Raw genomic sequence first — 21,548 nt, forward strand, 5'->3', positions numbered from 1 at the left:
GGAGGTAAACGGCGTCGTAGAGAGGAGCTTGGTAGGGTATTCAAAAATTTTCGAACGTTGCAATGACGGTGCGTCATATATTCTAATAATCTAATCGGTCTTTCCTTCTTTATCTTCAACGGCTAGTAATGTACAGAAATGGGTAAACTTTTTTCTCTCTTTCCCTTTTTTGCTTTATTTCTAGGGCCAACTGATTTTCCACCCTAATACTTTTTTTATTTAAAAATGGGTTTGGAACCTAGCCTAATTGGGAGACTCAGCCTTACACCCGTTATTATTATTAATAATAGTAGTAATAGCGTACATCGAGGGAGACATAGAGCCTAAATCTCGAGTACTAGTACATGAATCTTCCACCCTATACTATTTAGTCATTAGTTAGATCCATGACACTTGAGTACAAATCTGGCATGGATTTATTTGTTCTAACTCTCTTTTATTTATATACATTCGATAATACAATTTATTACTCATTGTTAACTTTACTTATGACCTCATTGCTCTTTCATGATTTTTGTTATCATGAACAAAGTCTCTGAAGAAGTTCTAGATTTACTTGGTGTAAAAGTGGTTGTGGGGGGTGGTCAACAAATTTGGACCTGCAATAGGGGGCACAACGACCAGGTATAACATCTCATTCTGACTTATTTGATTACACTCGACTGAGAAATATATTGACTTAGGCATCGGAGGGTTTTTTGCAGGTGCCCCCTCCTCTTCGAAACGATTGTCGAAACATTAGTCAACAAATAAAGGATGCTTCTCTATTGTTCTTGATCTCTCACTCCAGTCCGCATTCATTGGCGAGTCAAAATCCTCTTCAGAATTTTTCGTCACCAACAAGTGGAACCGTCTGTGGGAAACACTTTTCCCTAAAAAGTGATGGTGGGAGCTGCACCTCAAGGAGTCCCATTTTCATCATTAAGGACTGGGAATGATGGAATACAAACCCCGAACGAAGTTGGGCAAGGATGAGACGTGTCAACCATGAACCCCAATGTCCAACAATCGCATTCGGATAATGATTCCTCCCAGATATGCCCTCTATACAAGAATCTGTTACGCGATCTTGTTACAAGACTCAAAGATGAAATTCGTATCGAGGAGAGGCGAAACCTAGGTAACATAGACTAGTGTTTTTTCCTTTAGCGAGCACCTTAATTTTGATTTCACCTTTTTGTATTTGAAATATTTATGAGACCGGTGGCCAAAACAAACCTATGAGGTCGGTGCTCGAAGTGAATCCATGAGGCCTGTGATCAAAGTGAATCCATGAGGCCGGTGGTCGAAATGAATACATGAGGCTAGTGGTCAAAATGTAAACGCAAGGCTGGTGGCCGAATTGAAGCTTTAAGGCTAGTGGCTGAATTGAAGTGAATCCATAAGGCCAGTGGCTGAATTGAATACCCGGTGGTCGAAATGTAAATGCAGGGCCGATGGCCGAAAATAATACATGAGGCCAGTGGCAGAAAGCACAAGGCCGGTGGCCGAAATGTATGTGTGAGGCCGGTGGTCGAAATGAATACAGGAGGCTAGTGACCAAATGTATGTGTGAGGCTGGTGGCTGAGAGGAGTGCATGAGGCCAGTGGCCGAAATGCATGTGTGTGGCTAGTGGCAAAGAAGAACCAAGAGGAATGTGTTAGGCCAGTGGCCGAAATGAATATAGGAGGCCAGTGGCCAAAATAGATACCTAAGGCTGATGGCCAAAATGAATAAAATGTTGTCTATTAGACTCAGAGAGAAATGGGAGCAGCTCTGTGTCCCATGCAGAAATTAACTCTTTCCCTTAAGAAGCAACCCATGAATTCATCATATACGGTTTGATCTCAAACTCTTGGTACTCTGAACATACTTGTGTTTTTCATTGTTATTGAGCTTCCCGTAAATGCTGATCCTTGGTAAGGGCGCCAATGATATATTGGCAACCAATCGTTTTTCTTCTTGTACTTATGAGTGCACAACAAAGGAAAACATGAGGCCAGTTAGTTGTAAAATTAAAAAAATTAAAAAAAAGAAGTTGTCTGTGAGAAAAAGGCTCTCGACGAGGGAAAAGCGCTTAACAAGGAAAAAGCTCTCAGCGAGGAATAAAACTCTCCACGAGGAAAAGGCTCTCAGCGAGGGAAAAAGCGCTCGGCGAGGAAAAAGCTCTCAACAAAGAAAAGTCTCTCAGCGAGGAAAAAAGCTCTTGATGAGGAAAAGGATCTCAGCAAGAAAAAGACTCTCGATGAGGGAAAAACTCTTGACAAAGAAAAAGGCTATCGGCGAAGAAAAGGCTCTCGGTAAGGAAAATAGCTCTCGGCGAGGTAAAAATTCTCTACTAGAAAAAAAACTCTTGACAAAGAAAAAGGCTATCAGCGAAGACAAGGCTCTCGGTAAGGAAAATAGCTCTCGGCGAGGTAAAAATTCTCTACTAGAAAAAAAACTCTTGATGAGGAAAAAGTACTCGACAAGGAAGTGAACTCTCGAGGGAGGCGTAGACTCGAAAAGAAAATGCTCGAGGAGGCGACCACGCCTAATGCTCAAGGTTTGAGGTGACAACCGCATCGAGGCTAGAAGGAGAAGGAGATCGTGCGGCATCAAAAGCAAGGGAACCTCTCAGTTGGGCTCAAGTTTTGGCCAAATTTAGAAATTTTCTCCTAGAATGGGTATCCAAAGAGAAAATTTAGAGGCATTGTGGGGGTAGTCAACAAATTTGGACCCGCAATCATGACAAATAACTCCGCCATGAATATCAGAATGATTACAGCCACGAATAAGGTGATAATTATGATCATAAATGCAGCAATGATGACGACCATAAAGCACGGCAATGATAACAGCCATAAAGCTCGGCACATAAAGCTCGATGTTAATTACAGGTATAAAGACGGTAGTAATCACGACTTATGACCTAAGCCGCCTCACACCTATAAATATGGGGCACGACGACCAGGTATAACATCTCATTCCAACTTATTTGATTACACTCGACTGAGAAATATATTGATTTAGGCATCGGAGGGTTTTCTGCAGGTGCCCCCCCCCTCCTCTTTGAAACGATGGTCAAAACATCAGTCAACAAACAAATGAAGCTTCTCTATTGTTCCTGGTCTCTCGCTCCAGTCCGCATTCATTGGTGAGTCAAAATCCTCTTCAGAAATTTTCATCACCAACAATGATTTATTTTATTTTTTAAAACAATATGATTTATTTTTTTTCAAATTGACTGCATGATTTATTCATTTTATTTTCAAAAGTCAAAACTGTTGCTTTAGAATCATCCACTAATACACGAGTAGACTGGACAACTAAAAAATATAAATAAAAAAGAAAACAATATTTGTCTAAATTATGTAAGGCCCTAACGTGAAATGTTTAAATTTTTATTTTAAGGAATTAATTGATTAAGACCAAAACTCATGTGTGAAAACAGTTTATTTGTTTCTCAAACCACGTGATCTCCCACCGTTTTTCAAAACTACGGCATAATCCATTGTTTTGGCTTTCAAAACCATCAATCTAGAATCATCCCCCATTCTATAAAAGGGAGTCAAGACAAGGGGGTTGAGCACTCAAGTCTTCATTCTCATTGTCTAGCTAATGGCTTTGTTAAGTTTATTTTTCACAACAAAAATGTTGATAGTCGATGTTTTTGAAAGCGCACAATGTCAAGATGAAAAGGAAGATGATGCAACTGAGAATATTTATTGTTGTAGCTAAATCAATCATCGAATCAATGATTTACTAGATCAAGGAGAGAGGTATAGTGAATATCTTATTTGAACATAGTTCTATGCATCTTATTTAACCGAACAAAACAAGGAACTAAAAATAGCTAAATTCTTCATCTTATATACATCTTACTAGGTAAATCCTTCCTCTAGGCATGTGCCTTTCCTGAACGATCCACACAGGGTGCCAGGAGTCCTTAGGACGTTCTAGTGCTCACCCCGCAGCGCCTTGATTGTCTCTAGGGTAGCCTTCGAGAGTGGATCTTTTAGAGGCTCTTGGTGTTCCATGTTGCTTGATGGGATGAAAGGGAATCAACGTGCTTTGGGATTGGTTTGAAGGTTGGTGGCCAGAAAGCTATAGCAGCTAATTAAATTATCTAGTACTCTCTGTCTCAATATGTTTAATCCTCCCTATATTTCTTTTGCAAATGTCTAATTTGTCTTAAAGGGGGTAATCCTTGATTCTCAATTGAAGATTGAGCAACTGACTGAAGTATATTGGCCTCCCTAACAATATAAGGAAGGCATAATTGTTTTTCTTTTTTTTTGTCGACTAAAGAAAATAAAAGAGTTTTTTCTAGTTTGACCTCCAAATTTGATATTTGGACCTCCAACTTTTTTGAATTGTTAATAGACTTTGTCAAATTATGTGAAAAGACAAATAAGGACAAAGTGAGGAAAATGGAGAAAAAAAAATACTCTTCTTACCTCTCCCAAATATAACATTCAATTAATTTTTTTTTTTTTTGGAATTTTTTTATATTGCCATATAGTTTTATAATTTTCCTAAAACAATTAAGTAAAAATAATAATTTCCATAACATGGCTCATCATTTAATACCAAAGTAAATTCAAAACAATCTGATTTGGAATTTCCTTGAACTAAATTCATTGAATATTATGATATAGTTATTACTCGATCTTCCAACCAAAAACCCTTGAAATCCTTCGAGAACCAACCCTTTGATTAATTTTGGTTGAGGAAATACATACTCATAAGAGAGCAATATCATGTGATTTTGATTCATTTTTCTTCTCGTGGTTGAAGATAGAGATAAAAAGTAGAGTAACATATTATTGTATCTCATGTTCAAGGGTGTTTTGTCAAAAATAAGGAGGCCTACTTAGCTTTTCAAGTATTCATTCTAAAAAGTAAATTAGAGGTGTAATAAGTATAGGAGGTCCAAATAGCAAATTTGGAGATCCAACTAGAACCACCCCAAAATAAAATTACGAGGAAAACCCTCTGATACGAATGAAGGCATAATTGTTTTTTTTTCTTTCTTCTTTTTCTTTGAAAACCGGCAAAGGTTACCATTTGATTGGAGTGGTGCCACTCCTCCCTACTATATTATTATTCAAATTTGGATAGTACACCAAATGGGGCCTGAACCTCGCAAAGATATACATTCATCCTCCATAAGAACATCCTGAACATTACAACAACCTCTTCTTCTAACTCTCTGATATGTTAAAAGTACGTAGCACGCTATTTAACCCTATAAAAATATCAATTGTCAATATAGAATAAGTAGGGATCATTCAAGCTGGGGATTGAGGGTACACAAGTAATCACGTAACAAATAAAGAATTAAAGTATAGTATAATAATATTATTCATGAAATATAAACACAAAGAATCAAAGAATCATGAAATTGTAAATTATGGGGTTTTAGGTTTTGTAAGGCAACTAACTTTTGGTCATCAATCATGTAAGAAACACACTATTTACATGGCCAAGGCTAAAAATTGATCCCGAGTGGATTCACATCTGCACCAATTTATGAAGAAGTTGATGGATTAGTTTACTATCAGCCTGTAACACAATCACTTATCGATTTAGTTTCAATTTACATTTTTTTCTAGTAACAACATTGGGTTTCTCAACCACTGTTATTCAAGTCATTTGCTAATATTCAACCCATGCAATTAGGAGAAAACAAAAAAAAAACCCATGCAATTGCTAAAGAAGACATTATATAACCAGCGCGAACCAGGGAGCGCGGCAGCGAACTGCTGAAAGAAGCGCCCTAATGCATTCGCAAATCCCTCAGGAGCATCCCCATCTCCTGGTGTGGGAAGAGTTTCCCCACGTGTTCGGCGTCTAGGAGGCATAGCACCTGAAGAAGAGAAGGTTAACAAAGCTCAAGAATTAGGACATTACCTATCTACTTTACATACATAATGAACACACTAGCACTGAAGAGTATATGATGGGGATCTGCCGCGGTCGAGCCATCACTCGAAAGGTACTAGGCGCCACTGAGCATATAAAGTAGTAGGAAAGAAAGGAGTCTACAGAACCAACAACCTAATGTTCTGATACCAAGTTGACAGGACCCGCCCGAATTTCACTCTGAAATCTGAGGTGGCCATGTGGGGCCCATCTTAGGAATAACTCTACCAAAAATTCGGCAGAGTCACCCCTAAAATGGACTACCCAAAACTTGTAGAAACACATTCACACTTCTAATAAGCCATCCTTATTCTTCTGGAGCCGCCCTGCTCCCCAAATCACAACAACTCCACAATTAACAACTAAAATCTGAACAATACAACATAATCCAATTACACAAGGGTAACTCCGAAACTTTACAACATTCGTCCCACAGGTTATCAGAGCAATCTAAAAGAGAAAAAAAAAATCATAATACAAGTAGGTTCAACGATTAACCTACAACATGAAAATAACAGCAGTAGATGCTATGCCCCGAATCCTACCATGCCGAACCAGCTACTCTGCAGACTGGGCATATGAAACCGAAGGGCCCAGGGGGAAAGTACATAAAAACGTTAGGGTGAGTGGACAAAAATAAGTAATTGTAAAGAAAATGGACTTTATGCTTTCCCACATTTATTCCTTTAAAAACTTGATGCATGCAACAATGGTAAAACATTTATCTTTAAAATCGAGAACCTTGTAAAGACAAGCCAACCCCGCTGGTTAAGGGAAATCAGACTAGCCCCGCTAGTCAAAAATAATATAATAAGTAGGGGAAGATGATAGTCATACGAGTGAGCCTCCCAGGCTAAAGTACTCCTATACTCCCGCATATACCCTTACGCCACTAAGTGCGGCGAATAAGGTACTGGGCTTCAGAGTTACCCCCACAAAGGAAGACAGTGCCACAAAGGCGGACAGGCTTCCGTGATCCCATCATGTCACCACAAAGGCGGACTACATGCTAGCATGATAAATAATCACCCTAGGTACGGCATAGGAAAACATGAGAACACCAAAATTAGTAAAGCTTCCCCGACTCTCAAAATAAAGGCACGAGTACGGTTTCCAACCGCGCTCAGAGAATCTCATAATAATTCAAATGCATCAACGACGTGTCCCACACGCCCAAAAGAATAATCTCGAATCCATAAACAAATAGGCGAGAAATAATAAATAAATATAATTCCGTCGAAAATCTCATTTTCGAAAATCTTTTAGAAATCTCAAAATCAACGAATAAAAATATAGTATATAATTCCAGAAATCACCTCGGAAAATAATTCATTGATACGCTCGAAATGAGTGTCAATTTAAACCCTGCATCGAATTATAGTATGAGTAAGTAGGGTATCGTTCTAAACCGGGGATTGGGGTATACTTCCTGTCAAAAACATTAAACAAATTAGTATTATTCACAAAGTATAAAAGAAAAATAAAACAAAGTATATATTTACAAAATTACAAGATAGGGGATTTCGAAAGTTGTATCTAAATCTAAATCTAACTACTAAATACAATGATCAATCAATCCATGAATCAAGATAGAAGTAGGGGACGAATAAGATGCATGATGTAGTCAACCACTATTAGCACGAAAACAGAACACCAAATAATAATTCACGAATCAAACATGTCATAGAAAGAAATCAATCAAGAACAAACCATGAACGCATGCATAAGTTCTTATTACTTCCCTTAATTAGATTAACTAGATGAACGCACCATAATTAACCATATTAATCATGCAAAGCTAGTGAGTGATCAATTCCCCAACAAAACACAATTAACGCATTAAGAATATGTGGAAGTTTGATTGATTTAAGAAGAACACACAAGTTAGAACGCTAATCAAGCATGCAAATCTCTTTGTTGATTTACCTAAGGATTTATAGGTTTTCCACTTAAGCAATTAAGACCTAGAACGCTAGCATATCTTAATTTGGATTCAATTACATGCAAACCCTAATTGTTTCGAACCAACTAAGATAAACACATAAAAGGTGGGATTAAAGCACAAAATCAACAAACAATCATCATCACATAGAGATATCGCAAATTACAATCTGAAAATCCTAAAACGTTTATCATGCTTCATAGTATTCTAAAACTAAACATCAAGACATGCTCTTTATTCTAACAAAAAGTCGAAACATCCAATTAAAACAAAATCCAATAACGCAGGTGAAATTGTTTACAAAGTTACAAGAACATAAAACCGAAAACAAAAGAATAGAGGTCATGGTTACACTTTTTTTTAAAGAAACTTCAAGAACGCAAGAAGGTCTTCAAAGGTGTTGGAGGATGATGAGGCTCACGGCAAGGATGGTGAATGGATGATGGAGCTTTGCTTCACGGCTTCAAGTCTTGAACAATTGGAGAGGTATCGAAATCTTGAGAGTAAAGGGGAGGAATTGCGAATTGATTCTGGGTTTGATGATATTTTTGAGTTGTGGAGTGTATGGACGTGTATGGAGGGAGAGAGATGGCTGAATGGAGTGAAGGAACCATCTGAAAAACGTCCAAAATAGGTGTTTATATATAGAGAAGCTCTAGACATCAAACCCTAGCTCTTCGTCTTCAATTCTGTTTCTCCTTCCTTTCTTTGTGTTGATGTAGATTTCTTCTTGAATTTTCTCATTGGTCCACATCATCATAGCTGCAATATATCCTCAAAATCAGATCAAATATGGAGTAGAGACCTTCCCAAACTCGTCCCAAAAGATATTCACATCCAAAACTCTCTTTATTCACACAAAACCGATTTCCGGGCAGACTGACCTCCGTGCACTAAATCGGCCATAACTTCTTCTAGAAAAATGATATTGATGAACTGTAAAAATCTCTGGAAACTAAACATCCGTAGATTTCCAACCATATATAGATCGCAATTTTCTGAGTTCTGAGCTGTTCTTGGGGCGCTGTCGAAGTTGACTGATCTGCACAGGCAGATTCCTAAAAACTCTCCCTTTTTGGGATTTCCGAAATCTTCTTGAATCTTCTTTTAATTATCACGGAAAAAAACAAATAGAATCAGTTTAGGGCTCCTCCAAGACATCAAGAAGGGTCTAGAAACTCATGTGCAAGTCACATGCTTCAATCTTTGGGCCAGGCTTCTCAATTGGACAATTTCAAAGCCCATTCTTCAATTGTCGAAATTTCTTGTGCATTCTAGAACATTCTTGAACTATCTTGAGTCATCTTGAAGCCACAGCATCTCCTAGCACCACCAGGACTCCTAGTGTCATCAGGTTTCCTAGTCCAACTGGGACTCTATCATTTCTTCATTTCCGAACACCATTTTTCCGAGCTCACTCCTAGTTGCATTAGGATTCCTACTTCAACTGGGATTTCCTGTTTTAGATTAGGAAAGTTTCCATTTCTCCATTTCTTTCATTTCCAGCTCTTCTTAGCTCATTTCTTGCGTTTGAAGCTCAAATGTACCTAATAAACACAAAACTAAGTCAGAAATGATAATGTTAAGAGAATAACTAAGTAAAATGTAGAGGAAATGATACTAAAAACATAGAAAATATCACTCCGATCATTCATCGAATATCATTATAAATCATAAATCCAAATCCGAGCATAACAAATTCATATCCGAAATTCATAACCGGGATAAATCATAATCAATCTCTGAAAGTCATCATTGAAAGCAATTCCACGAGATAAAACGAAATCAAATTCCGAATTCAAATCATGTGCTCGAAATGTAATATGATAATTAAATAAAGCATTAATTCAAGAAACAAATGCATGCATCATTGTTTAAAACAAAAGTCCACTCACAGTATACGACTAACGTGGTACTCAAGCGTAAGGATCCTCGTCAAGCGATGGGTCAGTACCTCGTCCTGTATACAATTATATTCCATAAACAACAATTCGACAAATAAATACGATTCTAAAACGAAACCCGAAAACCCCTCGTAAACCAATATCTCCATTTCTTTCCGGATTCAAGCCAAACTCTACCACTAATATCAATCCGTCGATTAAATTATTCCATAGCGGAAATATGGGAAATCCGAAGGTCGGATTCCCATAAATCGACCTCCGAAACTCCAAACTTCAGAAATTCACAATCGATGTCAACTTCTCCAAAATTCACCAAAATCACATAATCAACCTCTACAAAAAATATAGGATTTAACTAGCTAAAAATCGAAGCCAGAAACCTGCTCTACGCGCCACCGACAGTGGCGGCGCGTGGGGCCCACGTGCCGCCGGCCACACCTCCGATGGCCACCAAATTTTGGCAGCAACACCTACTCAACAAGTCTAACAACTTTCTCAACTGTGACAAAGTCAGAAAATACCTCAAAGTGGTCGAACAATTAAGCAACCCGATTGTACAGTGAAATTTTCCAATTATGCTTTCTTCCTCCACACTTGGAATCGCTGCAAGAGGTTTGGAGAGCAAGAATTGCGGTTCAAGGCGCTTCCAAAGAACCTGGTTTGGTCGCCTGTGGTGGCCGGAATCGAGAGAAACCGGCGTTGACCACTTCTTCTACAGTAACCGTAAGCTTCTTGGTATTAATTCTTCATTTTCCGGCCATGATGCCGTGAAATACCACCGTGGGTGTGGCCTGGAGGTGGAGACGAGTCGAAAAGTGCCGGTTGGGTGTTGTTTGGTGGCCGGAGTGGAGAGAGAGCCAAAATTGCAGAGGAGAGAGAGAGAGCGCGCGGGAGGAGAGAGAGAGAGAGAGTTACCTGGCCACAGTAAAAAAAATTGAATTTATACTACTTACCATCTACATTAACTTCGTATTTTGCTTATAACTTTGGCATACAAACTCCGATTTTTACGTACCACATATACACGCGCTTGGTTTAACGTCCTCTACAACTTTCATGAATGAATTTTCTCAAATTTTGACTCAAACAAAAAGTCAACTTTTAGGGCCACTAAAAATATCAAAACAAACTAAAAAGTTAAAGTAGTTGTCGTTTACCGTCCAAATGACTAGTAAACGGGTAAATTGAGATACGGGACGTTACACTAAGACAAAAGGCAGGTTTTGATCAAAGTTGCTTCGAGACGAACATCACCTTTTGTCCAGTATTGTGAAAAATCAATTTGCATCCAATCTAAAACGAGTTTTGCGGGTTCTAGCGAACTTTGAAGAGATGCTACAAGACTCAAACAAGTAACAAAATAAGGAAAAAAATGAAACTATTTTCAATTTCAGCCAGCAAAATAATAAATAAAAAAATGTATTACAAATCTATGATTGAGCCGATTAAAAGTTAACCTAATCATTAAAGATTATCTCTGCAAAAGTTCAATTTGAACATACAGAATTGTGATCAATCAAATATTACAAAGCCCAGGTATCTATTACCGGTCAGAACTGGACCATAACGGAATTTCAGTCTACTTCTTCCAAGTGCGAATAGAAATAGTTTGCTCATTCATTTGCATTTCACAAATGAATAGTTGTGAAAGTTATTGTTTGGTGATCAACTGGGCATTTGTTTGATGTAATTGAATGAATCAACAAATTCTGTTTCCCATGGTCTTTGAAACTTGCATTAAGTTTTAAACCGTTAGATGATAGATTAAACTGCCGAATGTGTAATAAGAAAAAATGAACACGCATGTCTATACTGGTTTCGACCTCAATTTTTCTCTTAAGAAATTAGAGTTGCTGCTCTTTTTGGATGCAATTCGTTGAAGAATGAGATTAATAATTAAAAAACCATTTCCGACTATATCTATTCAAATGATGATCTACTTGTTAGCCTAATGTTTATTAGAGCCAAAACAATGAATTAGTAAATTCGAGTTCTTGAACTAGTTAGATAAGTAAAAAAAAAACAACACATAACAGTAAGATAAGAGTAGATTATAAGGTTTGAACTTCGAGCAAAGAAAACAATCTAAGACACGTACAATGAGTGGATGACTTGAGTGGTGAGTATGCCATCATAAGTTTCAGAAAAGCAACAACACGTAAAATGAATGACAAATTACGATACATTGGATATGTCGAGGTTAACACATAAGTAGGGAACTTTGCTTGGTTCAAAGCTCTGCTTAGCCAAGACATCAGCTGCAGCATCTACAGAAATGCCTTGGATGCCTCATAAAAAAAAAATCAAAAACTAAACCCCATCAGTTTCCATGACAAAAGGAGATCTTTTACTTTACAAGTGCTGCACAGATGGCGACACACTGTTAAATAAGCAGGATGATTAAATGTTGGCAGCTCACTGTCACATTAGTTACTGTACGAGAACAACTAGAGAACTTCACCGCCAGATTTGTACAGAAAAAACTGGGATATAGGGGAACTAACTAGGACATCTTAACAACACGGGATACCCTTTCGAAGAAGATAGGGCACATGGTTGTGCTAAACATAAGCTCATCAGTCATCCACTCTGGCGCTACCCTCTCAAAAGTCCCCAAGGATAAACAACGGTACACTAGTTCTGGCCTTTCCCCTGTAGCTCTGTTCACCCATGTCAGAGTGAAGGAGTAACCTGTTACAGTGATATATAGTCATCAGCAGCTTTTAAATGCAGAAACTGACTCTTGAGACGCTTACAATCCATTTAAGTTGAAACAATTAGATAGAAACAGGAAAAGTATAGAAAAGAATATTTGATAATTTCCATAATCAATCAACTATCAAGATCAACATCCCTGAAGTTTAACTCCCAGCTCTATAAGTCCTAACAGTTGATTAAGTTTGCATACTTGTTTTTAGTAACTAAGCCTTGAGCCAAGCAACTAACACAGAGTTCAGATCAATCTCAAGCCCAATTGAAATTTGAAATGACAAGATGATGCAAATGCTAGAGAGGGTTCTAACTTCTTTTCCTTTTTACTTTTAAGAGTGTAAGTTCTGATTTTGATAGCGTAGGAACATTCCTGAATAACTACCACAGTACAATTATAGTGTTTAACAGGATATACCAGTTTAGCCAGAGTATTATGCTTTAAGCCACCCAACTCAAAACCAATACATGTCATATTGCCTAAAGATTCACAACGAGGTAGCAAACAAGATTAACTCAGGTAGTACAGATGAGTCAATTTAAAAGAGCAATAGAATTATCTTGCTAAAATCTTCTTAATGTCATTGATTGCACTGTTAGTCAGTCTTAGAGGATCACTGTTAGTCAGTCTTAGAGGATAAGGGATGTACCTCCTACCATAGACTACTTATTACAACACTGTTATTGAACTGTTGTTTGGTTTACATTAATAAAATTCATGTGTTCAGTATTCCCACCCAATTACAGAAAAAACAAATTAGTACTTGGAGAAATTGAACTTAGGTTTCTGTCAAAAGAAACAACAGAAATTGACCATCACAGATAATACATTATTCTTGTTTTGCGTTTTTTTTTTCAATTTGAAGAATAGAGCATCTAGTCCACAGAACTAATTATTAAGGGTAAATTGCAGCTACACCACCTAAACCCTCGCATCCTCACCTGAATTGCAGTTACCAACTTATAAGAAAATATGCCCCCAAAGAATTCTTTCCATGTGTCAAAGGTGGTCCCTCCGGCCCACTCCCTTGAGCTTTTTGCTACTCTCTTCTTCCTTTCTTTTTTCTTCTTGCTGGCTTACTCTCTCAAACTCTCCCATTCGCTGACTCTCTCACACTCTCATCTCTCTTATATCTAATTAAGGCCTGAATCTCTTTCAGGCTAGGTTTCATAACTTGCATTATGAGCAAACCAAGCCTGAATAGTCAACAAATGGCTTAGGTCATTAGCAGCTGGCTCAACTCCAACACTGTCCATGCTGTTTTTGAGAAGTGCTAACTAAACATTGGTCATTACCAATTCATGATTCACTCCTCTAAGAGACCCTTTTGATATAATGTCATTCTCTTAAAACTGAAAGAATTTTGGAGCTTATTATAAGAGTAATAGGATATCAAAAAATAACAGAATGCAAAACAGAAACAAAGAGTTCTTTTCATATTCTAAGAATTACCGCTTGATTGATGCACTGCTGAAATGCATGTTTCTTCAGTTTGATCAACAATGGAGAACTTTAAGCCCCACACGTACTCATTAAGCTCTTGAAACAGGCAGTTAGATGTGACAGCCACACTGCCACCTAGAAACCAAGTATACCACGCATTAAATCATGCAATACCATATGAACAAGGAAAATGACATGATCTTCAATTCCAGACACATACCTGATCCTTCAAGATTTCTACAGCACTGTGGCTGAAAGTTTACATTGGTCTGTGAAAGTGAAGACAATAAGTATCTGCTCCAGATATTTAAATATATGGGAATTCATCAAAAATACCTTATGAGAACCAACAAGAGATTCCCTAAGCACAGCTTCCTTGTGCAAGTCCTTTGCAGATTCTCTTGGTATTGCACTATCATCATGGCTCCTAAAAGGCATATTGATGTCCCCTGTCTCCACCCCAGAATGCCTCTTACGTTTATTTGTATCTCTTCTCTTTGAGCTACTGCCTGGTTCTCCTGATACTTCACCACCACCAGACATACATAATTCCTCATTGTCTGTGTTGCTATCCTTCCTTCTGCTAAAGGTTTCCGCCTGTAGCATCTTTTGGAGCTTTGTTACTTCTTCAGAAAGCTCTTTATCTGTCGTAAATTTGAGCCACAAATAGACAGACAGGTGTTAAACAATTCATGTGAAAGCTCAGGAGAAACAAACTACAGAAGTTCTTAAATGTACCACAAGGTTAAACTGCTGATAAATGTGAATACTAGTACCAAAAGTAATTCATAGTGACAAAAACTGGACACAGAAGAGTATTCACAAAATAATAAATCACTTGGTCTCAAGAAAGAACAAAAATGACATGTCCTCTATGCGTGTATCTATAATTCTGGAATTTTCTCAACAACTAGATTGAAATTTAAGGAAGACATGTTATGTATTCAATTTGAAAACAGTATAAAGATATTCAAATCATTACAAAACAAAATAAAACGTATAAACATTCTCAAACCATAATGGTTTCTTCAAGCAATCTGAATGCTTCACTGAATCCCCAAAATCATGTTTAGCAAGGTCATGCAAGTTTAACAGATATTGAACATACCAAAGAGTTTTCCTTTTGTGTCTTATTAGGGGAATATTTTTCCTTTTTACTTTGCATTTTGGGAACAAAAGAAGAAAGATAAGTCATGCAGACCTTAATGCTTTTGTCACACATAGCATGCATTTATATAAGCATTATAAATGAGTCAATTAAGTAAACAAACGGGAAGTGAAAATCTGGCAATAATTGGCTTATTTCTCAGTAGACTAGACAGTCCAGAAAGGTAGTAAGGTTTACTGTGGAACTTTCAATTCTTCATCATAGCCTCCTAATGAATCAAATAAGACATAATATAATATAATGTGATGAAGTGAACCAAAGCTGTAGGAAGCCCTAGCAGTTCAAATCTATCCAATTCCATATCTTCCACATTTCATATAAATCCAACATCCTCTACTATCTCATTTCTATGAACCTTGTCAAGGCCATTCGATTATTAGAAACAAGTGAATGACTTAAAGGGTCATCAGAATAAAACGAACTATGTTTTCTAACCAGAAGATGTTGGTCCTGTAACACAGATTTACTAGACGCCTGTTGTAATAACTTGATATCTTTCTCTTCCATTTCATATTAAGGTCTATCGTTGCTTGCTATGAAACAAATTCTAAGACAGCAGAACTTAATTATAAAAGAAAAAACCCTCATTCAGCAGAGTTTAGTCCTCCATCTAAAGTAAATCCAGGTTCATGGTAGCCCAGATATCTTGTAGTAAATTGCAAGTTGCAACTTCAACAATGACTTGTGCACAAACACTCCACATGTTCAATAATATTGACCATTTTTACTATTCCTTTAGTGCGCTTTTATTTTAGTTCCAATCAGAATAGTAGGGATATACAAAATCAGCCTTCATTCCAAATCAGAATAACAATCAAATAGACAGGACTACTTACTTTTCCTGTTTTCTTCCATCAAAAGCTTCTGGTACTCAGTACATTGTTCATCTTTTGCGGACCTGCAATTTAAGTTGTTTAGGATACATTAAATTTGACCAAGGAATTCCACTGGAACTTAGAATTGCATACCTGAGAGAAGCCACTTCACTTCTAAGGTCATTAAGCTGCGAATGCAACTGCTCATTTTCACTTTTCACATGTTGAATGTACTCCTCCGCAACTGCAAAAAGAGAAAATAAACAACAAAGTGTGTGACATTCATGGCATAAAACTAATAGAAAACACAAATTCTACTCATACCTTGGATATAGTTCAAAAACTTGTCTTCTTGATCTTTATTTTGTTGATCCAATTCGGAAAACTTTTTGGTCTGACATATCATAACAACACTCACAATTAGAAATACAAAGCCCATGCTGCAATAGATGCAATATCTAAAGGTCTGTCAAGTATAGGTTTCTGTGTAGATGACCAAAGGAAGCTCATAATTCAAAAATACAGAAGCAAATTCAAAATTTTGTCCCAAAAAAATAGCGAAAAGAAGAAGCATAAAGAAAGAAATTATGGAAGACCTTGATTTTGGAGTACTTGTCGTAGAGCTTTGAATAGAGAGCATCCATCTGCGAACGATAAGAGTGAGGGCTTTTCAGATTAGGTGTTAAAACGAAAGGGAATCCTAGTGTGGATAGTGAGAGAAGCCCTCGGAATCGCTGAAAGGTGGAAACCCTAACCCTAAATAGCTCTAGTTGGTAACTATGGAGGAGGAGGAGGGGGAAGACGGAGACGGAGAGAGCGCACTTGTTCCGATTCAAATTTCAGCAACAGGATTTCTCCTCCATTCAAATATTGAACACTGCCACGTCATTGCAATACCAAAGCCGTCTAATTTTTATTTTTTTCGTCGCCAATAAAGCAACTAGATTTTTGTAAATGGTTGGGTCCACTAAAATTTGCCAAAATTATCTCACTTACTTCAAAAATAAATTTTTATTCTCACTAACTCAATTTAAAGAGAAATGACAAATTTACCCTCAGCCTAATTATACAATTACATCAAATGCGACTCTCTCTCATCTCTCCGATCACACTCCATCTCTCTTCACTCAATTGAGGGCTTTGTTTGGGAGATTTGGGGAAATTGAGACCGGGTCGATGGGTTTCGATTCACAAACCTGAAAATCGAGAGGGTTTGTTTTGTTCTTGTAAAAGAGTGTGGAAGGTGCGAAGAAGGCACTTGAGGAACTGGTGAAGGTGTTTGAAGGGCACCAATTGAACTTCCAGAAGGCCACTGAGGGTTCGAAGAACAAGAATGCAGTGGCGCCCAGATCATTTTCCGGGTGCCCAAATCAGTTTCTTTCTTTTTTTTCTTTTTTTCTAACTGTGGACAAAAGGAAAGAAAAAAAGAAAAAAAGAAGTTTTATTATCTCGTAATAAAGGGCTATTGGGGGGCAATAGAGGTCTGTTGAAGGTCTATTGGGAGGCAATAGACGCAATAGACGTCTATTGGGGGCAATAAATGTTTTGAATTAATGTAATCTCCTCATTTTTTTCCTTAATCAAAGTTTTATTTATCTAATTTTAGGGATTTCCTATGTAGTTTTTATTAGTTCGATTCGACAAGAACTTCAATGCAAATTCAATTTTTGGATGTTCAACTTTAATTTCTGCGTTTACTTTTTGATTGATTGATGGGATTTGATAATCTATTTCATAGGATCAGCCATGTTTTTCCTATTGTGTAGTAAAAATATCCATGCTTTTGAGACTAAGTAGAGTTGCATATTGATAAATAATTTCATTGGAATTGTGTCTTGATAGGTTGTCGCCATAGGTACAGGTTATACTTGAACTATTCCTAGAGAAATTGATTGGGCTCTGTGTGTTTGAACTACCTTAAATTGGATTCATCTTTAGTGTCAGTTTTCTTGAATAAGTTTTAAGGAAAAAAGTCGAATTGATATCATTGCATAGGTGATTTAAGGCGGAACCCCGAAACCTTTGTGTCTGTCATTATTGAATTTTCTCTTCAAGTAAACTCATTCAAATTGTTTTCTTTTCAATTTATTCATCATTCTGTGTTTTTCTCACTACTCTCGGCAGAACGACACTCGTACTTTTGAGTCTATACTAACACACGACTCCTGCACTTAGGATTAGCACGCATTAGAATTGCGGGTCTGGGTCGGGTCGATCGCATTTTAGGAGAGAGAACTGAGGTTTTTCAATTTTTCGGAAAAGGAAATTTCCAAAATGAAAATAGTAAATTTCCAAAAATGGAAATTTCTATTTATAGTGGTTTTCCAAAAATATCTGAAACTTTCGCAGACCATAACTTTCACATACGAACTCCAATTTACGCATACCACATATCTGCGAACTCGTATGGATGCGACCTATGACTTTTGTGAAGGAGGTTTTCGGAGAAACCCAACGTATAAAAAGTCAAACTTCGTACACCCCCCTAAAACTGTGAAATTCGAATAATTATTCGTCCGAAAATCATTCCACTTCACAAACAACATACGAACAAAGCATAACACTCATTATTCGTACAACTAATCCATTACTAATTGTAGGAATTAAATAACTAAAATCCAAGCCATCACAAATACTGTCCGTCATGTATATCAGCTGGCATGCCATGTCCCTTTTCACCCTTAGCTCCCCCTCTAGGCCTCTACCTTTCTTCTTAGGAGGACTTGAACCTGATAAAAAAGTTGATTAGAATATTTGACTTAGAGTAAAATAAAAAGGCAAGAAAAAAAAATAATACCAAGGAAAATATCGCAACACCTTCCATGGAATCTTCTTTCGCTTCTTTTTGTCGCCCTTGCCACATTGTGTCTGCCATCTTGAAGACTTACATATAGGACATTCAATTGCATTTGCATGCCCCTTGTAATAAATTATACAGTCATTCTTGCATGTGTCAATTCTCTCATAATGAAGGCCGAGTTCTTCAACAATCTTCTTTGCACCATAATTGGATTTGGGAAGTTTTTCGCACGTAGGAAATGCATCTTTTAACAGTTCTAGCAACATCTTAAATGATTTGTTTCTCCAATTAAGTATTGTTGCACTTGATGTGCATCAACTTGACAATAAATGACAAGTTGGAATACTTTTTGCAACCCTCATATAATGGTGCCTCCACCTCTTCCAACAACTTGTAAAATCTTTGCGCATCTTCATTTGGATCTTGAAGAAAAATTTCTTCTATCAAATCTTGCATATCATCACATAGCTCCATAGGGGTTGATCCATTATCAGCACCTCTATCAGTCTCACTATTACTATCATCCTCACTTTCATCGCTATTATCATCATCAGCCTCCCCATGCAAATTCCAGAAAGTATAGTGTGGTTTAATTCCATATCTAAGGAGATGCCAGTGCACTTCAGACATCACAAGTCTGTCTCTATTTAAACCACATACTTTGCATGGACATATTATCATGTCATCCTCTACCCACTTATCATGGCTATATGCGTAATCAAGAAACTCTGTAACTCCTTGATCATACTTTGGGTCTGATCTACTTAATTGCATCCAAGATTTATCAATCGGCATCTCCTCTCAATTTATGCTGCCGATAAATCTATGGTAATGATAAAACATGCATATTCATCAACACCAGATGAAGAGAATTAAATTCATAACTAAATGTACAAATATTATTTAGAAGTACGTGATTCCTATTCCATATGATTATCAAGTTGTCTACTTAAATTGTTTAGAAGGAACTATTTCAAGTTTATTAATGGATTGGTACAGTTTTAAGTAAACGTGTACCTAGGTTAGAAAATAAGAAAATGTACTAATACTTAAGTTCATAAATTCATAACTAAATGTAGTAATATTATTTTTGAGTAATTCCAGCTCCGTATGATTCACCAAGTTGTCTACTTAAATTGTCTAGAAGGATTGATTTTACTTCAAAAAAAAAAAAAATTGTCTAGAAGGAACTATTTCAAGTTTATTAATGGATTGGTACAGTTTTAAGTAAATGCGTACCTAGATTAAAAAAGGACTAAATACTGTTTAATCCTTGAACTTTTGACCAAAAAACACTTCAGTCCCTGGCCTTCTAATTTCACACGTTTAGTCCTTGTACTCCTCAATTTTGGACCAATGGGTCCTTTCCGTCACTCTCCGTCCAAAACATTCGTTAAGTTGCTGACGTGGCATTCATTTCACGTCAAAATGTCTATTATACCCTTGCTTTCTTTTTTTTTTGTTTAAATTTATTTTTTTTATTTTTATTTCTTTTTAATTTATTCTTTCTCTTTTCTTTTTTTTGTTTTGATTTTTTTCTGTTTATCTCTTCTCCCCTAACCCAACGTTGTCGTCCACCTTTCCTTCTAGCTCTCTCCCCATCTCTCTCTCCCACTCCATTTCCCACGCCATCCACTCCTTCCAGACCCTTCTTCTTCAACCTAACCTCAACCCCAACCCAAACCCTACCCCTAGATCCTCTCGCTCTCCCCCCACCAAGCGCCCCCGCAGGTCTGGCCAGAAACCTGAACCTGAACCAGACCACCATCTGAACCCGAATCCCTAAGAGGAGAAGCATCAACTGCTCTCGAAGCTTCAGATTCTCGCCTGTATTGCGCAATTATGATTGGGCATCCGGCGAAAAGGATTCGGGAGCCCAAAACACCACAGCCTCCGAATTGGAATCATACAAATAAGTCCTCTGAATCTTCACCCGAAAATCCATTTCTTGATCTAAATCGTTGCTGATTCCCAAAGTTTGATTCTTTTGTGGTTGATTTGGGGATTTAGGGTTTCAATTCAGGTTATTTTGGATTGGGTCTCGATTTGAGTTTGGGGTAATGCTGTTTATGTTTTGGGTATATGGCTTGCCTTTGATTTTGGGTATATGGCTTGCCTTTGATTCTCTGTTTTCTGAAACTCAATGATTTGGGTATATGGCTTGCCTGTGTTTTCTTTGTTTATGGGAGGTGCTGAAGCAGGTGGCGAATGGGGAGGGCGGTGTTGGAAACACCGCAGAGGGTGGAGAAGAGGACGACGTAGGGGGTGGAGCTGGAAGAAGGAAGAAGAAGAGATAAACAGATTGACAAAAAAAAAAAAAAACGCCCCAAATCGGATCATCTTCTCTCTCGGCCTCAATTTTCGGTCCGAATCGAGCTCCAAACAGCTAAAATATATGTTGTATATGAATCAGTCCCTTCGATCTGGGTGTAGAGGACAACAAGAAGAGAGAGAGGAGGACGAAAAGGGCACGACATTGAGGAGTCTCGGAGGAGGAAGTGAGGAAGATTGAGTAAGTGAAGCCTCGAGAGAGAGGAGGAAGAAGAAAAAATAAACAGAGAAAAAAAAATATATATATATATATATATATATATATATATATTAAAAAAACAAACGGAGGTGAGGGTAGAATAGACAATTTAGTGGGGAAATAATTGCCACGTCAGCTATTTAACGGAGGTTTTGACGGAGAGTGACGGAAAGGACCTATTGGTCCAAAATTGATAAGTACAAGGACTAAACGTGTGAAATTAGAAGGTCAGGGACTGAAGTGTTTTTTAGTCAAAAGTTCAAGGACTAAATAGTATTTAGTCCATTAAAAAATAAGAAAATTTACTAACACTTAAGTTCAGAAATTCATAACTAAATGTAGAAATATT

General features: G+C 37.4%; 1 protein-coding gene across 1 annotated transcript; it reads right to left on the minus strand.

The window, feature by feature from the left end:
• Positions 1-11,892: 11,892 nt before the first annotated feature.
• On the minus strand, positions 11,893-16,751 carry LOC133731880 (uncharacterized). Its single transcript, XM_062159321.1, has 8 exons — positions 16,466-16,751; positions 16,194-16,263; positions 16,023-16,113; positions 15,891-15,952; positions 14,223-14,530; positions 14,107-14,155; positions 13,896-14,021; positions 11,893-12,424 (listed from the first exon to the last, which is right to left on the minus strand). Exons 1-8 carry the CDS (start codon positions 16,511-16,513, stop codon positions 12,237-12,239), a joined length of 942 nt encoding a protein of 313 aa, XP_062015305.1. The 5' UTR covers positions 16,514-16,751; the 3' UTR covers positions 11,893-12,236.
• Positions 16,752-21,548: the final 4,797 nt, after the last annotated feature.

Source organism: Rosa rugosa, chromosome 2 (assembly GCF_958449725.1).
Source record: "Rosa rugosa chromosome 2, drRosRugo1.1, whole genome shotgun sequence".
Classification (NCBI taxonomy): Eukaryota; Viridiplantae; Streptophyta; class Magnoliopsida; order Rosales; family Rosaceae; genus Rosa; species Rosa rugosa.

What these genes read in the sequence shown, in the direction of transcription:
- LOC133731880 (XM_062159321.1), bottom strand. Translation starts at nt 16,513, where the DNA reads ATGGATGCTCTCTATTCAAAGCTCTACGACAAGTACTCCAAAATCAAG. An exon ending in GTTTTTGAACTATATCCAAG is followed by an intron (nt 16,114 to 16,193) that starts GTATGAGTAGAA and finishes CTCTTTTTGCAG; the next exon opens with TTGCGGAGGAGTACATTCAA. An exon ending in AGCAGTGCATCAATCAAGCG is followed by an intron (nt 12,425 to 13,895) that starts GTAATTCTTAGA and finishes TCACTGTAACAG; the next exon opens with GTTACTCCTTCACTCTGACA.